The sequence below is a fragment of the Danio rerio genome, chromosome 24 (genome assembly GCF_049306965.1).
Source record: "Danio rerio strain Tuebingen ecotype United States chromosome 24, GRCz12tu, whole genome shotgun sequence".
Classification (NCBI taxonomy): Eukaryota; Metazoa; Chordata; class Actinopteri; order Cypriniformes; family Danionidae; genus Danio; species Danio rerio.
Genome location: NC_133199.1, coordinates 10,180,690 through 10,204,218, shown reverse-complemented (window position 1 = coordinate 10,204,218; position 23,529 = coordinate 10,180,690). Strand labels below are relative to the sequence as shown.

Sequence of the window (23,529 nt, the reverse complement as noted above, 5' to 3'; positions counted from 1 at the left end):
TAGGAGTGCGGTTTCTCCGCCCACTGAATTGATTGCACTATGTTCACTAAATACAACATTAGCTGCTAAGTTGGAGATCCCCACAAATGCTTCTCATTCTTTTCATTGAGTTTGGAAAAAGAGGAAAACAAAAAGCTTTATTTTTTCACTTGTATACATTTGTTGCTTTATTGTGTAATGAACAAACCTTACATGCTTTGATAATTATCGTTTTTGTTCCTTGTGGTGGCAAAAGCAGGGGTTGCAATGTTACTACGAGCCACTAAGCTGAGCTAGAGGGGAGTGATAACTGGATATATTCCAGGTTACCATAGAGAAAATGAGTTGTGTTTGGTAGAGGGAACAGCATGGTGAACAAAGGCTACCAACCCATTCTGGTTCTGAAATTTTTAATTTTTTATTTATAAAACATTATTGTTGCTGCTCAAATACAGGACCTATTGTCCTGGAGGTTTTTAGATGTGGTGATTGTAGTGGTGGGCAAAGTGAGGCTTCATGAAACACTGAAACAGTTGAAGCAAATGTGTCGAAGCTTCAAAATGTTTCGAAACCCCACCCTACAGTGATACCTACTGGTCATTTTTTATGTATTGCACTGAAACAGCTTCAGCAAAGAACAGTTGAGCAAACTGAGGTATTTAACCCCACTTTGCAGGATTGAACCATTAACTGATTTAGTTGAGCGGTTAGAGTTCCTGACTACCACGCAGTCATAGTGAGTTCAAATCCAGGCTGGTACAGCTATTTTGAAATGCTTTAATAGCAGTTTGAAATGTTTTGTTCTTGTATCGTTTTGTTTCAACATTGGTCTGACATCCGAATAAAGACTTTGTGAATAAATATGTCTTGTTTTGGTCATAAAACAGGGCTGTTGCTAGATCAGACACGGTTGTGGCCAGAAGTTAACAAGAATTATTTATATTATTAATTAAATTTCCCATTGTATTTTATTAATGTCTACCCAAAACCTAAACCCAACTATCACAGTACTGTGAAAAAAATTAATTATTGTTTTACAGTGTTAAAAAAATGACGCTAAATTGATGGCGTATCCGCAGCTGTATCCTATCTAGACTACACCATAAAACAGTAACATTATTAAAATACATAAAATCATGGTTTTGGAGTATTTGTACAAGTTGGGATTTGAACACAAAAGTCATTTGAAACAAGTAACAGCATGCACACGCAAGGTCCACTAGGCCATATGAGACAGGAGCTTATTTCTGACCCTGTCGGTCAAATGCAGATTCTCCAGGTCTTGAAACGCTTCTGAAATGATCAATGCTTTGAATCGCTTTAGTCACGTGACCAGGTGTTTGAAACACTTTAGTCACGTGATCTGGGTGTTTCGGATCATTCTTTGGTGCAGTGTTTTGAAACACTTGTGCTTCAGGATCTCGACACTGTGTTGAAACGTCAGTTTCACATCAGCCATTCCTACATACTTTCAATGGACTACATGGTGATCGTTGATTGGGTTTCAGCAAACTTTATGGTTATTAATGGTTTTTCCAGAAAGTGTGAAACATCGCGAAGTGAACTATATTCTTAGACTTGGAATGACAGTCAGTGACTTCTAATTCCTCATTGCTCTATTGTTTTTCCCAGAGAGAGGATGTGGATATAATTGCATTGCACTCAAACCATTCATTCATTCATTTTCTTGTTGACTTTGTCCCTTTATTAATACGGGGTCGCCACAGCAGAATGAAACGCCAACTTATCCAGCAAGTATTTACGCAGCGGATGCCCTTCCAGCCACAACCCATCTCTGGGAAGCACTCAAACCATCTAAATATTATTCACCTCACCATCTATATCATTTAAACAGACTTATGACTGCTTAGTTGTGTACATTAATTGTTTTTGTTTGTGTGGGCTATATTTACATGTAGAGAAATCAAACAAGAAAGAAAGAAAAAAACAGGCTCATGTAGTTTTGAAATTTCAGTATGTTTGAAATTGAAATTCTGTGAACTCCCTCAGTGTAACACCTTACATACATAGAGGTGTTACAGTTGTATTTACGTAAATTTGGTAAGGTGATTTTTTTTTCCAGATTGGTTGTGTTTATTATTTATATTAATTGGTATCGTGTTGTGGGTTGGTTTTTGGCAACCCAGGCTCATTGTGGAAACGTAGTCCCGCGGACGTTTCTGGAGACCGCGGAATATGTCCCGGCGGGTACGTACGACTGCAGTTTTTGTTTTCGCAAATCCACGAGAGGCCGCTGTTGCGCGCTTTTTCGCACCTCAGACGCCACTCGCGGGTGCGAACTCGCGTGAACCCGCTGGAGGCCGCTGTCCGACTGACCGGATGATTGACTGCGCGACCGGCCAATCGGCCGACTCGCCCTCCTCCTTCCCTGAACCCAACCAATTTTACCGATCGACCCGCCTGCCCGCTCGCTTCCCTAAACCCGAGCAACATTTCACAAAAGCCGTCCAAAAAATAAAAGCCCTGATTTTTTTTATTCCACCGCGTTTTCGGATCACCGCTTTCTCACCCTGTCACGAAACTCGTTCACTTAATTTTTGGGATTCTGTTTTTGTCCTACCTGATTGCTGGAGCTGCTCTTCCCCGGACTCGAAACCGGTCACCGTTGTCGACCACTCTCCGTATCTCGAGCCTGCCGACGTACACGCTGAGCTGAGTGGACAAACGGGTTGCAGCAGGGAAGCCCTCCACAAGGAGATAAGGCAAGCGCGAAAGGGAACAGCGTCACACCGCCCCGCAGCGTTCACTTGAAAAAAATAAACGCGGCCGTACGTACCCCCCGGGACGTATTCCACTGTCTCCAGAAACGTCTGCGGGACTACGTTTTCAGAATGAGCTTGGGTTGGTTTTTGGGGTTAAACTATAAAGTGTTCTGTTCTAATTATTTAGAATCCAGGGCCCTTCCCATAAAATAGGAAGTGGGCGCTACATACATATTTGTAATCTGATTACATAATTTGTATTACATATTAGATCAACACTTTAGTTTAAGGACAGATTCTCACTATTAACTAGTGTATTATTACATAATTAATTATTATTAAGATATTGCCTTTTTATTAGTACACATTTTGCATGACTCTTATTCAACATCTCTAGTCCTACCGAATACCTAAACCCAGCTACTACCGTAATAATTATTAATAAACAGTAAATAAGAGTTTCTCAGGCCAAAATTCATAGTTAATAGTTTGCTGATAACAAGAATTGTACCTTAAATGATCTGTGACCGAATATCAATCTATATCCAGATTTATTTGATTTTTAATTTGAGATCTTTTAAACTCTTCGTTGTGTATTCCATTAAAGGATTCCAAGGAGCTTCTGGGACATTAGTGTCCATTGTTGGCCACCATAACTAACTGGAGCTTAAAAAGCAATAAATGGCTTATGAGTATTAAAAGGCTTGATTAATGCGAGACTCACTCAGCAGCTGGTGGGGCAGGACCTGCAGGCTTCTCTTCATGGTATCATGTGGTCCGGCTCCTCCTCCACAGTGCTCATGGTTCTCTATGGGACAAAGGATAAATGTGAGTTAATCATAATCTGATTATCATGCCATTGGATTGTTGAACTTTTAATGAACTCAAAGAACTTAATACACTTAGTATAATAGTATCTCTAATTAAATAGGGCTATGATTATTACATGCCAGGCAACCACTCAACCCACCAACATTAGTTTGACTATTGCTTTGAGTTTACAACCAGTGTTTACCTATTTGTTTAAAGGAAAAGCGTGTAATTTTTGCCACTAGAGGGTGCATATTCACAACAAACAAAGACATATTTGATGCTCTGACTGAGTGTGGAATTGTGGGATTTGTTATCTTCATTACACTCTACAGGACTGAATGGAGAAGAGCAGCTGAAGTATTTAAAACGGATTATCATTATGATAGTATGAAGCAAAATTGAAAGCTGTCGATATGAAAAGCACAACATTTCTTCACAACAAAACCAAGGGTGTGTGTCACTAGTTAAAACTGTTTATTTCTCTGCATTTGAACATTCTTCGAAACATGTGGGATAAAGAATGTACAATATATAACGCTGTTCTGGTGGTTTTTGGATAGTTCATTGAAAAAAATCATTGTGAATTTAATAGGGAAAGTACACTCAAATATGGTACACATTGACAACCATTGTCATGTAAATAGTCTATATAGCATACAGGATGTAGTTGGAAGCCCTTATCCCAGGCTATGCTTTTATATAAAATCACATCTAAACAAAACAAAAATCATCACAAACAAAAAAAACCCAAATACACACAAATGTGTATACACATATAACTATACACTCACTGGCCACTTTTTTAGGTACACCTGTCCAACTGCTCGTTACCGCAAAATTCTAATCAGCCAATCACATGGCAGCAACTCAATGCATTTAGGCATGTAGACATGGTCAAGACGATCTGCTGCAGTTCAAAATGCACAGTAGAATGGAGAACCAAGGTGATTTATGTGACTTTGAATGTGGCATGGTTGTTGATGCCAGAGAGGCTGGTCTGAGTATTTTAAAAACATTAAAATAATTTGCTGATCTACCTGGTTTTTTAAACACAACCATCTCTAGAGATTTCAGAGAATGGCCGGATTAGAGAAAATATCCAGTGAGCAGCAGTTCTGTGGGTGCAAATGCCTTGTTGATGCAGTAAGTGAGAGGAGAAAGGCCAGACTGGTTCAAACTGATAGAAAGACAAACTGTAACAACCGAGATATGGAGAAGAGCATCTCTGAACGCACAACATGTCGAACCTTGAGGCGGATAGGCTACAGGAACAGAAAACCACACAAGGTGCCACTCCTGTCAGCTAAGAACAGGAAACTGAGGCTACGATTTGCATAGTCTCAATTAGGTTGGGCAATAGAAGATTGGAAAAACGTTGCCTAATCTGATGAGTCTCGATTTTTGCTGTGACATTTGGATGGGAGGGTCAGAATTTGGCATCAACAACATGAAAGGATGGATCCATCCTACCTTGTATCAACGGTTTAAGCTGATGGTGATGGTGTAATGGTGTGAGGGGATATTTTCTTGGCACACTTTGGGCCCATTAGTACCAATTGAGCATCGTGTCAATGCCACATCATTGATGCTGACCATGCCGATTCCTTTATGACCACAGTGTACCCATATTCCGATGGCTACTTCCAGCAGGATAATGCGCCATGACATAAAGCGTGAATCATCTCAGACTGGTTTCTTGAACATGACAATGAGTTCACTCTACTCAAATGGCCTCCACAGTCACCAGATATCAATCCAATAGAGCACATTTGAGATGTGGTGGAACAGGAGATTGGCATCATGGATGTGCAGCCCACAAATCTGCAGCAACTGTGTGATGCTATCATGTCAACACGGACCAAAATCTCTGAGGAATATTTCCAGTATCTTGTTAAATTTATGCCACAAAGGATTAGGGCAGTTCTGAAGGTAAAAGGCGGTCCAACATGGAACTAGTAAGGTGTAAGTCAATAAATTAAGGTGAACAAATGTCAGTTATTTGAGACAAGTCCAATTTTTGTTGTCTTGTCTCACAGTCGAACTGTTATAATTTAAGATTATCATAAGTGAGATTTCACTGCAATTTCTACCACTAAATAGAAAGTTTGGATCCAAAAAATAGGTCACTATACTGTACTAAACAATCAACAATAGCATGATGACATACCCACATATCTAATGCTATGCATAGTCACAAATATACAATATAAATAATTTTGAAACAGAAACAAAAACACTTTTATCAATGTACACATCAAATTTAAGGATTTTAGCCACTGCTAAATCATTGTAGCAAAAAATGAAAAGGATGACAGGAGCGGTTTCATAAATAACACAGCCTAGCTTTAATACATAAATCCTCAAGCTCTGAAATAATAAACGGCATATAAATTTCACGTTTAATATGACCTGTGGTTAAAATTCCAGCGTTATTCCCTTGTGTTCAGGCATTTGACATGAGCCGACACCTTCACAGTCCCGATAAACTGTCACTCTGCTAAATGCAAATGGACACGGACACATTTTCTCTCAAGAGATAAGCGTCTATAAATGTGTGTGTGTTAATGTGTGTGCTTTTGTATGTGTGATTGTCAAGGTGTCAAAATTGTCAGTCTCTCATCTTGTCTCTGGGGTACTATGTCTGAACTGCATCCCACCGCACAAGACGTATTGAGTCGATAAAATATGTGAAATGAGATTTGAGCCCCCTTGGGTGAGAGGAAGTCTGAGTCACATGCTAATCTAAATGTCTCGCCAACACAACCACATTGACCGCACTACTCCGAGCACAGCATTGATTCCTTTGCGTAAGCTTTTCATTAAGAGATGACTGTCTTTCATAAGGAATGGATCATATCGAGCCATTTTTCCAGCTGAACCAAAATGCATCTAAATAACTTAAGATCAATGCTTTTTATGCTGTCAGTACTGATTTTGTACTGCAGGAGTTCGTCTGGGTAAATATAAACGTATATCACAAAGTAGGCAGTTAAATAAAAGCAGCTCTCATTCAACACATCTGCATAAAAGGATCAAACAGACTCGAAGTGCTTTGAAAGATGCCTATAATGCCTCTAAACAAAGCACATCAGAGCTACAGTAAAGGCTACATTCACTGAAAGACCTTTTGTGCAGCACAATTCTCAGTACTGGAAAACTAGCCATTCATTTTGCTAGCAATGCTAGCTCACTCTTTAGAGAAATAAATCATATTTTATCATTTAAGATTACTTATGTTAATTTACTTTAAAATGATTTCTGAAGGTTTTCTGGTTTCCCACACATGTCCAATGACATGCAGCACAGGTAAATTGAATAAGCTAAATTGGCCAGTGTATGTGTGTGACTGAGAGTGCATGGATGTTTTACAGTGCTGGGTTGCGACTAGATGCATTTACTGCATAAAAAGGTATGCTGGATAAGTTGGTGGTTCGTTCCGCTGTGGCGACCCCTGATAAATAAAGGGACTAAGGTGAAGGAAAATGAATGAATAAATGATTACTGAATTTAAAGTTGTTGTTGCAGGCTATTTGCAATAAAAGCAATATATGAAGTGTTTACATGCAAAAACCTCTAAATGCCATCTGAAATTTTCCACTAAAATGAGCATTTTTATCAGGCTCCTGTGTGTATGTTCAATTATATAACTTTTATGGCAAAGAATAAGTCCTTTTCCTGGTCTTTAAAGTGAAATATCTCAACATAAACAAAGGAGTCTGAGAAAAATATTCATTTTTGGTGGAATCCCCCCCGCGGAGCGTGCCCTGCGGACCCGTCCGCTACGCCACTAATAACATGGTGAGAGTGTGGTAAGATCTGAAAACGTTGTAAAAATCAGGCTAATGCAAGGATTTTTCTTTTTCTGGATTGTTTTTTAAACTGTCGGTTGGGTTTAGGGAAGTGGGTGGGGGAGTCAATCTGTGCTTTTAGAAAACTATTGGTTGGGTTTAGGGAAAAAAGGAGGTTGAGTCATTTAATCAGTCAGTCATTCAGTAAGTTAGTCAGTCGATAGCAGCTTCTAGTGGATTTACGTGAAAACAGCAGAGGCTGTTTTTCTGAGAAATTTGAGATTTGAAAAAGCGAACACAGCGGCCTCTGGTGGGTTTGCGAAAACAAAAACTTCAAAAAAAAAACGGAGCTCCTGGGACGCATTTTGCTCTCTCCAGAAAAGTGTACGGTATACGTTTTCAGAATGAGCCTGGGTTAGAAAAAGTATGCAAACATCAGACTTTGTATTGTTTTTCATAAAAAATTGCCCCTTGAAAATGATCAACATTGTTTACTCAGCTGCCTTAACATGTTCAAACAGACTTTCTGGCCTTGATTGCCTTCCACACACCTCCACCGCTTATAATTCCTCATTTCAAACTGTTTCACTCCTCAAATCAATTCATAACATGGGACAAATTAGGATCTTTTATGAAGCTTGATTTTGACAATTGCCTAATGAATATTTATCACATCTCCATTCAGTTCATTATATTTGCAGCCTGTGCAACAGACAAGAGGTTGTACATGTTTTCCATTATCTTGTTCTCATTACTGTTCAACACAGCCAGATGAGAAAATCCAGCCGCTGAGCTTTCTGACTTCTCAATCAATACAGATCATGATGTCCCAATCAATGAACCCACACAGCTTTTTTGTGTGTTGGCTTTAACGTCATCACTGCACCTGGCAGAACATCTCTGATTCACGGCACACATTTTCAGTAAATGAAAGCATGTGTGTGTGTGAGTTTGTGTCAAAAGTAAGCCCATTTTGTGAGTCATGCCCACCTGCGCCAAGAGGGCAAGAGACATACATGCATTATCAGAGACAAGGTCAGTAGATTAAAAAGTGCAAGTGCCAGACAAATCGAAAGGCCACAAAATGAACATGTGGGTCTGGTATAAGGGGGTAAACTAGCCGAGATTTAGATCTGTGTGTTTTTTAGAAAGCATGTGGTGCTGTTTAAATTCTTTCTAACAAACCACTGCATGGCAACTGGCACACACAGAGACCCTGCTTCAGTCACCATGGCAACCATAACAGAAAATCATATTCAAATATTATCATGGGGACAACTGTGAGAACAATACAGAGAGAATCAAACTTGACACAGAGATATTAGCCACGTGTGTTTTGAGCCTTTAGGTAAACAAACTGAAAAAACAGCCCCTCCTTTCCCAAGGCAGTGTTTGGTTTTGCGATAATCATGACAGTTTGCCGACATCCCGGGTCAGTTTTGAGGCAGCACCTCTAAATTGTCTTTCTGGAAGGACAAGGGCTTTGAGATGAGCCAAGGGCGGCTAAGATTGTGTGGTGAAATAAAGCTGTCAATGGATCCCCCTCAGGCCACTGCCGACAGAAACAAGAAGACTTTTGACTTCATGTTTGTCTCTATTTCACATTTAGTCTCCCATTGCTGCTGAAATTGGCATGTTTGCTTCAGGGTAAAGGCCTGTTTACACCTAGCAGGATAGCTATAATATTAACTGTAAAGATATAGCTCTTAAACTCTTAGCCAGAGTTATGACGTGAACCAACTGTCAGTGTTTATGAATAGAAAACCAAAAAGAGCATGCGTAATCTTGACAAACTACAAATCAGTCTAAAGTTACAACCCTCAAGCAGCCACTGCGGCTAGTTGTTTTTCAATTGAAAGCTTATGAAGAATGTATTTGCTATATTTCAAGAGTTCCCACTTAGATATGCTTGGCACTTAGCATGCTGTCCCGGGAGAGAACCCTGAGCTCGGAGATATTTGGTCTAGAAGCATATCAGGAGAACCGAGATCAGGTAGGTCTCGATCGCTCCCCCTTTAGAAGGGGAGAAAAAGGAGGAGATGGGGTGGAAGGGGGGATTCTTCCAAAACGAAGATAGTGCAATAAAGAGAAAGTGATCTATTTATTTTAAGCTAGGATCATTCTGATTGGATTATTACTGATTACGGATGAGTGGCCAGCGGTGCTCAATCATATCACGTGCTCCTCTCAAAATTAGTTTATGAAACTTCACTTGTGTAAGTTGTACAGAAAAAGCTTATTGGATATGGAGTGGATATTATCATGATATCAAGACACACATGCATTCATTGCTGTACATCACGGTTTATTCTGAAAGGTAAGAGTCCACAGAACAACATCCCATAGAGCACATTTGTACGGTGGCCAGGAAGTGCAAAACAACATTACAAAACATGAAACACTTTTAAAAACGTTTGAAAAACATTTTTACTTATCATCAGACACAATCATAGAGGAAAAACGATTTTACCAAGGAAGAAACAAATGTACATTTTAGAAAAAAAAATGAACAAGATGCAAAACACTTTTACCAGTCCTGAAACAAATTTACAATCAAAGATTCCTAACAGAAAGGGAATGTATCACACACCGGAAGTGACGTGGAATGTACCACACACCGGAAGTGATGCAGGGTCATTGTTGTTGTCATTGGTGGTGAGCGCATATAAATGGCGTAAATAAAGTTTATAGTGACCGAACATGAGCAGCTTAACGCGGTTTTGCTTTACGTGGGGTCAGTGTTTGGAGTTTCTAAAGGACGCGGACCAGACAGAAACACCAGACATACTGCATCAATGTGTTCAATATTTTAACGAGGGCCACTCATACACTGTTATCATAGACATGATGTCAAGTCTACATGGTGTATACATACGCTTGAGGACTCTTAAAAGTAAACTGAACGAAGTTGGTGTTACAGTTTAACTGGTGACCCTTTCCAGATTTAAACTATTCACGTTTGCAGATTGGCAGATTCATCACTTTTTCACAGCAACAAAGCACGCCCATACCAAATAAATATTCTTATTACTTGTCAGTGTCATTGTAAACATTATTGATTTTAATATCTGTGTGGCAGAACAGAATACAACCAAAATTAATGTAAAGAAATAATTATAATTGACATGTCATCAACGGGATTCAAACCCAGGTCAAAAGGTTCAGCACAAGTATTCATCGACCTGTCTAACTGAGCTATTCAGGACTAAGCAATGAGGCTGGTTTTGATATGTTTATTAGTCAACATATGTTGTGCTTTGGTTGTGGACTCGTGTTAACTTTATTTCCATGTACTTGCATTTGCATGTTTCTACATACTCTCTTGTTGATATTTTCTCAGAATAGCTCTGATGATGTTTTATTGCAGTTGGTCAAACCATGATTATAGTTGTAGACTCATGTTAAGCTGTGTCTTCAAATTCACACACAAGCTGATATTTTCCAGTGTATGGTATATTCGGCATCACTTCCGGTGTGTGGTACATTTCATTTCCGTAAAGAATCTGTCATTGTAAATTTGTTTCGGGACTAGTATAGATGTTTTGCGTCTTGTTAATTTTTTCCTAAAATGTACATTTGTTTCATTCTTGGTAAAATTGTTTATCCTCTGTAATTGTGTCTTATGATAGGTAAAAATGTTTTTCAAAATGTAAATTTGTCTCGAGCTTTGTAAAAGTGTTACACATTTTGTAATGTTGTTTTGCACTTCCTAGCCACCGTACCTTTAGTCCACCGACACAATAGTGTTGAATTATGAATAGATATTCACTTGTTTATGTCACCGTTTCTGTTGAATACCAGTTAATAATAATAATACCTTACATTTATATAGCGCTTTTCTAGACAAAGCACTTTACACATTATTGGGGGGAACCTTCTCATCCACCACCATTGTGTAGCATCCACCTGGATGACGCGACAGCAGCCATATTGCGCCAAACCGCACACCATACACTAGCTGATGGAGAGGAGACAGAGTGATGGCAAATTTGGCCAGGTTGCCACAATTAAACCCCTACTCTTTTTCAAAGGACATCCTGTTTTTTTTAACAACCATAGAGAGTCAGAACCTCGATTTAATGTCTCATCTGAACAGTATGAAGTCCCCTTTACTATACTGGGGCCATAGGACCCACACAGACCACAGGATGAGCCTCACTAAAACCACTTCCAGCAGCAACCTAGCTTTCCCATGTGGTCTCCCATCCAGGTATTGACCGGGCGCAGCCCTGCTTAGCTTCAGTGGGCGATCATTTGAGAGCTGCAGAGAGCTCTGTTGTTTACATTGTTTACCATGTTACTTACACATGAAAGCGGCATCTTTGTAGTAAAAAGCAAGTCGATGTCATAGCTTACAGTGTTAAAGATAAATTGAGACCACAAACTGAATAAAAAGTCAAAATCTAAACAAAACTTTCAAGCGTTTTGATGTTCTGCATATGCACACTGTATCTGTGAGCCACTAGCCAGTAGTTTACACATCCTAGTTTAACTGATGGAGGATTTAGCCAATGGCTGCATGATTCTTTCGACATATGGTGACGTGTATTCATCTATTGGACACAATGTTGTTTTATTGCACTCTGTGTGTTGTCAATGTTTCAGTGACCTGTCAACCATTACAGTATGTGACGCAACGCACCAGTAGCCCTGCACAGCTTTATGCTAACATTTCAAGCTAACGGCAAAGCAGCTGGTTTGCAAAAAAAAAAAAAACAAACAAACAAAAAAAATTAACTGCAAGTTTTCCTTTGCTGAAGGGGGTTTGAGAGATTGTTTGAAGTGACCAGGAGATTATTTCTGAAAAAAGCTGATAGTAAAGTTCAAAGTTTCCAATGATACCTATTTTTTTGTTTGTAGCTAACTGGTGTCAAGAACTGTAACTATTTATATTTAGGTAGGCGCATTTGAACATTACAAAATCTTGTGTAATGTAGTGTAATAAAATGATTCAAGTGACGCGCTGGCGCAGTAGGTAGTGCTGTAACCTCACAGCAAGAAGGTCGCTGGTTCAAGCCTCGGCTGGGTCAGTTGGCGTTTCTGTGTGGAGTTTGCATGCTCTTCCTGTGTTCGCGTTGGTTTACTCCGGGTGCTTTGCTTTCCACTACAGTCCAAAGACATGTTGTACAGGTGAATTGGGTCTGCTAAATTGGCCGTGTTGTGTTGTATTTATGGATGGTTCCCAGACATGGGTTGCAGCTGGAAGGGAATCCGCTGCACAAAACATATGCTGGATAAGTTGGCGGTTCATTCCTCTGTGGCCAAAAAGAAAATGAACAAATAAAATGATTCAATTAAACTGAACTACTGAACAAAAATAATCAGAGTACCAACAGTACAGCAAAGCCATGTTCAATTAGCAGCAAAATCATCTTATTACATGTAAAACGTTGTATATAAGCATCTGCCAAATGTACGAATGTAAACAGAACAGTTCCAGTTGGTAAATCAGCTCTACAAAGACAACAGAGACATCATTTGCTTCAAATTAGGTCTTCAGAGATGACATGATACAGCATTTTGTTACACATTTCACTTATTATCCAGCATGAAATAATTCATGTCCATGTGGATTTAATTGGATCTTGAAAATTAGACTTTAAAATGAGCAGTTAATATTATGTTTCCTTGCGCACGCTTCAGTTTAAAAAAAAGTAGTTTTAGTGAGTTCTTATATTACAGAAACACTATGGCAATAACATGCATCAACGATGTGCATAATATGGCATTATTAACAATATAAAGACGTTCAAGTTTAATTTCATGTTAAATAAATTAGTATATAAAGTCAAGAGAGCAAACTAAATTATGCGCTTGTTTCTGTGAGGTCAGAGAGACTGGGGTATCTTGTTCACTATATTCAAGGTGATTGACTGGGAATATTGACTGCACTCGCTCACTAATTCGTTTACAAGGACTCATTAATTCAATTAAAGCTGGGCCACTCTCACATTCACCATGTATTACATGACATCATTTCCTCTGGGCTACTTCAGAAGCTAACAAGGTCTTGTAAGTCTAAGATAAGATTGTTTGACTTGTTGCTACTTTAAAAAAGAAAGACAAACAATGAATCGATTTGCATTTCGAACTGCATTTACGTCTGAGCTCCTAAAAAATGCTGTTAGCAAATAAAAATACAGACACATGGATATTAGAATTGTGTTCTAATAAAGACAATTTATATTAAAGAGCCCCTATCATGGGTTTTTGAAAATTACCTTCCATGCAGTGTGCAACACAGCTTTAAGTGAACAAAAACATCCAGTAGAGGTTTAAATCTGAAAGTGCACCTTGTTTAAAAATATAGTTAAAAAAAGAGCCGACTTTAATTTAAATGATTCGTCATTCGTTTGGATCTTTCCTATGTTCGTATCGACATTGACACTATGCAATATCATATAGGAAGTGCCGAATCAGGTACAAACGTAAACATGTCTTTCCCTTTAAACTCTAGCGGAGTGCAAGTGAGTATGGAAATCATGACTGAAGATGAGTTAATATTAATGAGTGAACATTCTGATGATTAATGCAATAACCTACCCTGCAACAGGGGATTTGCTGGCCGTTTGTTAAAGGAAGAATTAGCAAGACTATTGGGTGAAAATATGTAAGGGATGTTGTCAGATATTCTGCCAGTACACAGTTCATATAGACCAATTTCTTCTTCCTCCGGAACTCAAGCTGTAAGTGAGTTTAAAATGGTTGCCTCCTTGTTTTCTCTAGCATGTAAAATATGTATTTAATTGTGTTTTTACTTGTAATCGCTCTGTGCGGCTTGTACTGTATCTGGTTATTTCTTTTTATTTTCATTCATTCTTTCATTCATTTATTTTCTTAGTCCCTTAATTAATCATGGGTCACCACAGCAGAACCACCAACTTATCCAGCATATGTTTTACACATGCGGATGCCCTTCCAGCCGCAACCCATCACTGGGAAACACTCATACACACTCATTTACACACATACACTACACATAACATAGCTTGTTCAATTCACCTATAGCGCATGTTTTTGGAGGAAACCCAAGCATCCGGAGGAAACCCACACAAACACAGGGAGAACATGCAAACTTCACATAGAAATGGAAACTGACCCAGCTGGGGCTCGAAACAGTGAGCTTCTAGCTGTAAGGCGATCGTGCTACCCACTGCACCACAGTGACGCCTTATATTCACATGTCTTGTCTAAATGACATATCATGTCTAAAACTACTTTGAACAAGTGACGTGTGCCGATTTCTTAACCGATTTAAATACATTTGTGATCCATTTGTCGTTGTTATGGGCACCATTAGTTGTTTCTGCACATGCTGTGGTCAAGATTCAAAACAGATTAACTTTTGTCAATTTGTGGATTAAAACTGAAAGTGTGTTATTGTTATTACTTAAGGGCCGTGCACACAGGGATGCTTTTTGCTCGCGTTTTCTATCAATGTGATCTGAACATGTTTTAGCAATTTATTCAAAACAAAACGTAGGCTATATATCACTTGGAAATTGGAACAAATAAACAGAATAAGTCCTCTGTAACATAGTAACATCTCAGCACTCTTAATAGACCTAGGCACATACACTTAGCCTTTAAATTGGCCAACACACCCATAAAATTATGTCTTTCTTAAATTAATAAATAAATTCTAAATTATGACGGGTATTTGGCAATTAGGAAAATTAAGTTAAAGGCTCTGCAGGATTTGTTTCACCACTTCTTTACACAATTTGGCATTAAAGTGACGTTAAAGCTGAATAATAAAAGAATAATGACAACATAAGCCTATATAGGCCTACTCTGTCTACATTATGATTTGATGGTTTAATTAATATTTAGTTATAGTTTGAAAATCCTTTACTCACCAAAATTAGGCTACGTGCTTTGAGGAGGAACATTATTGAATTAACTGTAGATGGCTTTAGTGCAGTCCTACGCTTACTGAGCAGCACTGAACACCTTTTCACTGCTGCTGCTACTGGCCGGGATGCATACTGTTCTAGCTAAATTAGCATGTTATAGGTAGGATTGTTTGTTCATCTTTCACCAGCCAAAAACATTTATTTAATTTTCCATGACAGCAGTTGCAATGTAGCGAGTGACCTCGTCATCTTTCCTGTCAGCTTGCTGTACATTGCTGTTTAGCGATCTACTGTAATATGCAGTGTATAAGCGACCGCCAAAATACCTTGGTGGCTAGAATGAAAGTTCTTTCTGAACTGGCTGCTGGCCTCACCGCAGTTAAAATGAGCTCTTTTTGACTTCTCCGTCATGGATTTTAATTTCGTAACAAATGATTTGATTACTTTCTCTCACTAATCGAAAAGCATCACATGACTGTTCATTTACTGCGCAATCCTGGCCCGACCCCGTCTAAAATTATAGAATTTAAGTCCGAACCCGTTGGGACCCGATAAGATCCCCAAAGATCTTCAGCTCTAGCGTGATTATGATGTAGCGCCTGTTGTTGGTGTCCCTAGGGAAAATCCTCTTGCTGACATGAGAAAACAGCTTATCAAACAGGTCTCAGCTCAGTCGAAGCATCGCTGAAAGCTTCTATCATCAAGGTATAGTTTCTGGAGGAGTTGGTGAACTCACACAGCTGGATACACATCTGAAAGAAACTAGTGGACTCAAAACAGAGGTGCCGAACAAATCTAAGCTGTTTTTAGCCTTCCTAAAGCACATAAAGCATAGCTACTCTCTTAATAAAAACCATGTTACCCATGTAGCAGAGAAACTTACCAGGCAGACAGAAGCTCAGACCATGATGTGAATTTGACATGCAAATGAAGCAAATTTGACGTGTTAATGAGGCAAGTAAACTTGCGAGGTGTGATGCAAGCATTACAAAAATGCACAAAGGATAAATAAAATGGCCCAAAATAAACAGTTCACACAAGCTGCATACTTGAATTCTAATGTTCCTAGCTAAGCATAAATCAAATAGAGCAACAACTGCTTAAAAACATTCGGTTATATCTGGAGCTTTAAAAAAAAAAAAGATTTGAGGCCTTATTTTTAACATCCCAAGAGGGTTATAAACAGGCCTAATGTGGTAAAATTAGTCAGTTGTTTGTAGTTTTGATGTTTTTGATCTTTCTCTGATAGTGATTAGCATGCAGAACTGATAAGGTGTGTTTGATAGGTTCAAGCAGCAGGCAAACATGTGGAATGTCACACAAGCATTGGAATGATAACTGATAACCAGGGACTGACCTCTTAGAACATGTCTAACAGATGTTTGACATTTCATGCTGTCATCGTGTGTCATATGCTAGACCATGAGTAAAGGTCAAGAAAAATGACTGAAATTACCTCTCTAATGGAAGAGAATACATCATCAGTAATGATCTGGCAAATACAGTTTTCGCCATTTTTCATGGTATTTATCTCGCACATATTATGAAATATTGCCCTAAGTTTATTTTTGATGTTTATTTTCCTTTCTTACAATAGGATAGTAGCTGGATAAAAAAACAAGGGGTGGGGGCTATGGTATATAATTTTTAAATATATATAGTTGAAAAAGGCACATAACCATTAAAAAAGTCAGATTTTAATGTGGCTAAACATTTTCTCTTTTAGGTAAGTAAGGATTATCAAATTTGTTTCTATTATGCTTAATAGCAGAATAATGAAAAAGATATTTTTTGAGAAATTGTTATAACTTTTCTTGAAAATCAAGAACATACAATAAGATTATTATAACAAAATATAAGATTATTATCCCTCTGAAAAAGCTCAGATGAGACATGTCCTGTGGTCTGATGGAACTAAGATTGAACTGTTTGGCTGTAATGACCAGTGTTACATTTGGAGGACAAAGGGGAAAACTTACAAGCCTAGTAACACTATCCCAACTGTGAAGAATGGGGGCGGCAGCATCATGTTGTGGGGCTGTTTTGCTGCAGGAGGGACTGGTCCACTTCACAGCATAGATGGCATCATGATAAAAGAACATTATGTAAAAATACTGAAGCAACATCTCAAGACATCAGCCAGGAAATTAAAACTTGGTCACAAACAGGTCTTCCAAACAGACCATGACCCCAAGCATACTGCCAAATTAGTTAAAATGTGCTTTAAAGAAAACAGAGTGAATGTTTTGGAGTGGCCATCACAGAGCCCTGATCTCAGTCCTATAGAAAATTTGTGGGCAGAGTTAAAAAGCTTGTGCGAGCAAGACAGCCAACAAATCTGACTCAGTTACATCAATTCTGTTAGAAGGAATGGGCCAAAATACCTTCAAACTATTGTGAGAAGCTTGTGGAAGGATATCCAAAACATTTGACCAAAGTTATACAGTTTAAAAGAAAAGCTAAATAAAACACAAAGGAAATGTATGTAAACTTTTTACTGTCTACAAATTAATAAGAAATTCGCAAAAAAAACAATTCTCTTATTATTCTGGCTTTTAGCAAATGTAAATCATTTAGGTAACCCTAGCGGAACTAAAATAATAAACGTTTAGTATGATCTACCATCAGACATTTAAAAAAATGGTTATGTTCCTTTTTTAGAGTGTATGTAAACTTCTGGTTTCAACTGTATATATGTAGCCTCATCTATAAAAAAAAAATAAGTTAAATGATAAACATTTTGATTTATTGATATTTAAACTAGTAAATTTGGGCATCGCAATATTACAGTGGAACATTCATTCATTCATTTTCTTTTCGGCTTAGTCCCTTTATTAATATGGGGTCGCCACAGCGAAATGAAACGCCAACCTATCCAGCACGTTTTGCGCAGCAGATGCCCTTCCAGCTGCAACCCATCTCTGGGAAACATCCATACACACTCATTCACACTCTTACATTACAGACAATTTAGCCTACCCAATTCACAGATACCGCATGTGTTTGGACTGTGGGGGAAACCAGAGCACCCAGAGGAAACCCACGCGAACGCAGGGAGAACATGCAAACTATATACAGAAACGGCAACTGACCCAGCTGAGGCTCGAGCCAGTGACCTTCTTGCTGTGAGGTGACTGCGCCACTGCATCGCCGCATATAGAATTATTTTTATAAAAAGAAATAATCTTATCATGACCATATAATAACAAATCTAATCCAATTAACTCCACATCACAAGGATTTGCTATTTCATGCAGATATGAAACTACACATGATCAGCCAGTTATCTTTATCATCATCATCATCATCATCTGTATTCAGTCCCTCAGGTGACCTGATTCAATAAAACCACCATGTTTCAATCCATGTCCTGAGATTAAAAATTAATATATGTGAAAATGAATCACAAGGCCAGACAATAACAGCTCTCGCACGAGCAGCAGAGTGTGGATCCCAGTGTGACGTTCTGCTGAATCACGACTGGTTCTCCAGCGGCCCTGACAGAGCCCATGAATTGCGGCTGCTGCGTCACTCTTTCCTCCGGCCCCCAAGAGACGTGTAATCAATCAGAGCCTCTGCTACATGGGCTCTGCACCAGGCCATTAAAAGTGCATTACCTTCCCAGCATGCCTTTCACGTCTCCCACGAGGTCGACGACAAAACCCGTCGAGTCTTTCTCTGGTTAAATGAGAGTCTCGAACAGCAAAAAAAGCCAAAGGCCTTTTAAAATGGCGACATGAGACACAACACAACAGAGCATTTAGTTTAGTGATTAGCTGCTAAATGGATCGTGAAAGATGTTGTCTTAACAATGTTGCTTTAGGTTTGAAAATGAGTGTGAGAGTAGAATTAATAGAATATTATATTATTTTATGAACCATTTCACACAAAGAGCACATTTTAATTATGACTTATTTTCTTGCAGCGGTCAAAACAACATCCATTTGACATCCACTTATTGATGCCTTTTTGACAGAGATGTCTTAAGTACTAGAGACCCCAACATAAGTAAAAGTACAAGTGCTCTATCGAAAAAGTGACTTCAGTCGAAGTTGAAGTGCTCTTTAAGCACCATGCTTAAGTGGAAGTACTAAAGTATTCAACATTTTTTGTACTTAAGTATTGCAAGTAGTTTATTTCAAAATTTACAAGTACAAGTATTCTGTAATGTATTAAAGAAAGCAGTCAAAAGACATCATATTGTTTTGTTTATTTTAATTGTATCTATTTTGGGGGCACGTGATTAAGCAGAACGAAAAAACAAACATGGCTTACGATAATGTAATAATTTTCTCACGCACTTGAACCACAGATCTGACAGATTATAACAGCTTTAAAACACACCTTTCAAAGTTGTTTGACACAAAAACACTCCGTAATCCACTCAAAACGCTACTGAAACCTATTTTCGGATCGCAAATTACCGGTTGTAAACGCTATAAATGAAAGTTCTACTGCAAGACGCTGGTCACTATGGTGCCCTCCATACAGCAGCCAAGAAAAAGGTCTATAATTGTAACAAGTAGGGCTGTGAATCTACACTGGTCTCACAGTTAGCCCCCAAGAATTGTAAGCACCCTGTTTATTTTTTACCCAATATCTGTTTAACGGAGAGTAGATTTTTTCAACACATTTCTAAACACAATAGTTTTAATAACTCATTTTTAATAACTGATTTATTTTATCTTTGCCGTGATGACAGTAAATAATATTTTACTACATATTTTTCATGACACTTCTATACAGCTTAAAGTGACATTTAAAGGCTTAACTAGGTTAATTAGGTCAACTAGGCAGGTTATGGTAATTAGGCAAGTTATTGTATAATGATGGTTTGTTCTGTAGACTATCGAAAAAATTTGCTTAAAGGGGCTAATAATTTTGACCTTAAAATTAGTTTTAAAACATTTAAATTGTTTTTATTCTAGCCTAAATAAAACAAATAAGACTTTCTCCAGAAGAAAAAATGTTATCAGACATACTGTGAAATTTTTTTTGCTCTGTTAAACATAATTTGGGAAATATTTTTAAAAGCAAAAAAAAAATCAAAGGAGGGCAAATAATTCTTCAACTGTATATATAATTTACTTTTTAAGTAAAAAACATGGCTGAAACAAAATGCAACACTTTTAAAATTTAAACTTAAAAAATAATAGGCATTTGGTATACTGTATGTCTGACCTAAAATTCAATTGTAGCATTTAAATGATTGAATATTTATTTGAATACTAAATACTTAAATACCGTATTCCAAAAACAAATAATATAAAGATTAATTTTTATAATCAAAGTCTGTGATAGCCAGAAGTTGCTGAGACTTTTATTTCAGTATGTTTGGGGCTTTCTTTTTGCACATCACTCTCTTCTAGCAAACTAACAGTAAGAGGGATGTGGTTGAGAATATTATGGACCACCACTCTCAAGCACAATGGTCAGACTTTGATTGAAGATTACCGAAACAAACGTTTTTTTTTTTTTTTTTTTTTGTGGATTAACTTGACCCGATTAATTGTTCACCTAAGTGCACTAGCAAAAAAAACACTGAAATTTTGATTACACATTGACTTTAATAGGTAATAGTTTCAACTCTAAATTCTGACTGAATGAAACACACAAACAGCTGTGATCAAATATAAGCTAAATTCTGTTGCTCAACAAAATAAACTAACCACTTTGCATAGCTCAGGAACACCGAATCATTAATAGCTCTTGGGTAAATAATTTGCATATAAAATTCAAGGCGTTCGAAAATTGGCATTCAAGTCAGCTCAGAAATGTGGAGTTTGGGAAGGGTGTGTGTCACGAAGCATGGCATATAAAAGGTACGTGTGTAGGTGTGTGAATGAGTGTGGGTTCTTTTCTCTTTGAGTGTGTGTAGATGAAACACAAAAGTCATTCTGCAGGATCAGAGAGTCGTGGGTTTGATTCTGTGTGGGTGAAACAGCTCAGACGCTTCACTAACTGGGAAATGGGTCGAAAGAGTCTCCATTCACCTCAAACATATGAAGAAAAGAGCATATTTAGTATAAATGTATTCTTTTTTTTTGTTCATATAAGTGAGAACAGACAATCATAATGATTTTCCCCTCAAAATTACATAAAATGACACATTTATAATTGATTCACCAAATAAATCTGTAACATTCTTGGGTTTGGTATGTCATGTTGATGTCTTTTATTTTGTAGTATAATTTTTTTTCATGTTTCCCGCCATGTGCTCCTCTGTTCATGTGTCTTGTTCTGATTGGTTGATCTTAGCCATGTGTCTAGTTCCCATTGATTCTTCATGTCATGCTGCCTTGTTCCTCAAATCTGTTCTTCGTAGCTCGCTTAATTGATCTTAAATGATTTGGCAGGTCCTGGATCGTTTAATCTTGATAGCTGATCTCTGGCTAATTTGGTTCTTCAAACAAGTTCGCGAATCAGATTGAAATGTCTGAATGAACTGATCTGAGATCGCTGCGTGTGTTGTGAAGGACTAATCTATTGATCCTGGAAATCATGATCAGCAATGCAACGATTGGCTGACGGCACAGCAGCGTAATGACATCATCTGATTAATATTTAATTGTCCATGTGAGCTAAATTACATAAAATTCATAGTAAATGGTTTGTTAAATATGATACGCAATAACTTTACACCTTGTTGTGGGCTGCATGCTTGGGCCTTTCATGTGTCCAGAACAATTTATTTAGTTTTCCAGTTAGAGCGTACTTTCATATTGGGGGTTCAGATTGCATAAATTTTATTATATATATGTAACTTTATTTATTTTATTAATAACTATAACTTACATATATATATATATATATATATATATATATATATAAATATATAATATTTTCCCAAGTGTATATAACTACCTCTGTAAGAAAATATCAGAATTTAGTACATACTTTCTGTATTATCTTTGCTTGAACTGATCCAATCTAATCATGTTTATATGAATTGAACCTGCTCCCGACCAGGTTTGAGCTACCAGAACTATTATGCTATGACAACAACTTTCGTATCAGTTTTGAAGAACGAAACGAAAAATCGTCAATAACCAAATCCAGCTAACCGAGTAATCCACATACGAAAAACAGACCCCAGGTCTATTTTCTTTGTCAATAAGTCTGTCATTAAGCTTTCATGTTCATGTTTGTTTACGTTTTAGTCAAGTCAAGTCAAGTCATGTTTTGTACATCTTATTTTTTAATAAACTATACTAAGGGTTAAAAGCTTGTCTTCAATTGACAATTCATTACAGGACTGTAGCCAGCCTCGTGAAAGGGTGATTCTTTTTATCTAAATATGGACATTTTTTGCATTTCCCCCCCACATTTTTAAGTTTAAATACTGCATTTTGTTGACATTTTATGAAATATTTCAGCCTGATTTCACAAGAAAACGTAAGTATTTTACGTTTTGTCAGTTTAGTGGCCAATTTAGAGGTGAGTTCAGTCGTCCTAAACCCAACTGTCATTGGGGTATGAGCAAGTCGTACTAAATTGTATGAATTAGATTGTACAAATTCATTAGTCACTTAATCCAAAAATTACGAATTATGGGAACATCCCGTAGAAATAGGCATATAGAAATATTTAATAATGCAATATGTTGTGATAATCAATATGAATAATATTGATAACAATTACTTAAACTTTTAGAGTGCTTTTTAAATATATTCTGAAAAATTTAAATAATTAGACCCATCCAGTTTTGTCTGGAGTGCATCCCAGACCACCCTCTGACATTGTCAGAGCTATCGCATTTATATGCGATCAGAATAAAATGAATGAAATGAGCAGGTATAAACAGCCTCATAGATACAGACGTGACAGAATTAGCGGCTTTTGCTGTGAAGTGACAGCTAACGGCACGATAATATGCTAATATGCAGCTAATATGCACGATAAATAATTAATACCGGCCAATATACAGGACGTCCCAACTAATTCGGCCAGTTCGTTTAGAACCTAATAGTAGTGACAGATTCTCATCTGTTAGGAAGTAACTTTAGACTTATTCTGTTTGGCAATCTTTTTAAACACTGCTGCCTGCTTTCTCTTTTGTCTCTCTTTCTCGTTTCATACCATAGCGTTACTTAGTATAGATAAGTATGTCACGTAAAAGACTACTGCTTGGGTTATGTCACATGACTCGTGTCAAACCATTGTGGCTTTGAGGCTTTATGGGATTCCAATAACCAGCCATAGTTATTTAAAATGACACTATATATATATATATATATATATATATATATATATATATATATATATATATATATATATATATATATATTTTTTTTTTTTTTTTTTTATTACATAAAATCATTAAAAGGATAAATTTTAGACTTTTTGGCCATGGGGGTGGGTCGTTTGAAC

General features: G+C 37.5%; 1 protein-coding gene across 8 annotated transcripts in view; it reads right to left on the bottom strand.

Annotated features, from left to right (window-relative positions):
• tmem108 (transmembrane protein 108) overlaps nt 1–23,529 on the bottom strand; it is a 130,533-nt gene that overhangs the window by 24,620 nt on the left and 82,384 nt on the right. For 4 of the 8 annotated variants that reach the window (XM_009297307.4, XM_005162593.5, XM_073941583.1 and 1 more), the window contains exon 2: nt 3,427–3,510. In XM_009297307.4, the coding sequence (XP_009295582.1) occupies nt 3,427–3,510 (84 nt within the window). Of the gene's footprint in view, nt 1–3,426; nt 3,604–23,529 lie in introns of all 8 variants that reach the window. The other 4 variants (XM_073941584.1, XM_073941581.1, XM_073941585.1 and 1 more) reach the window with 2 other exon arrangements.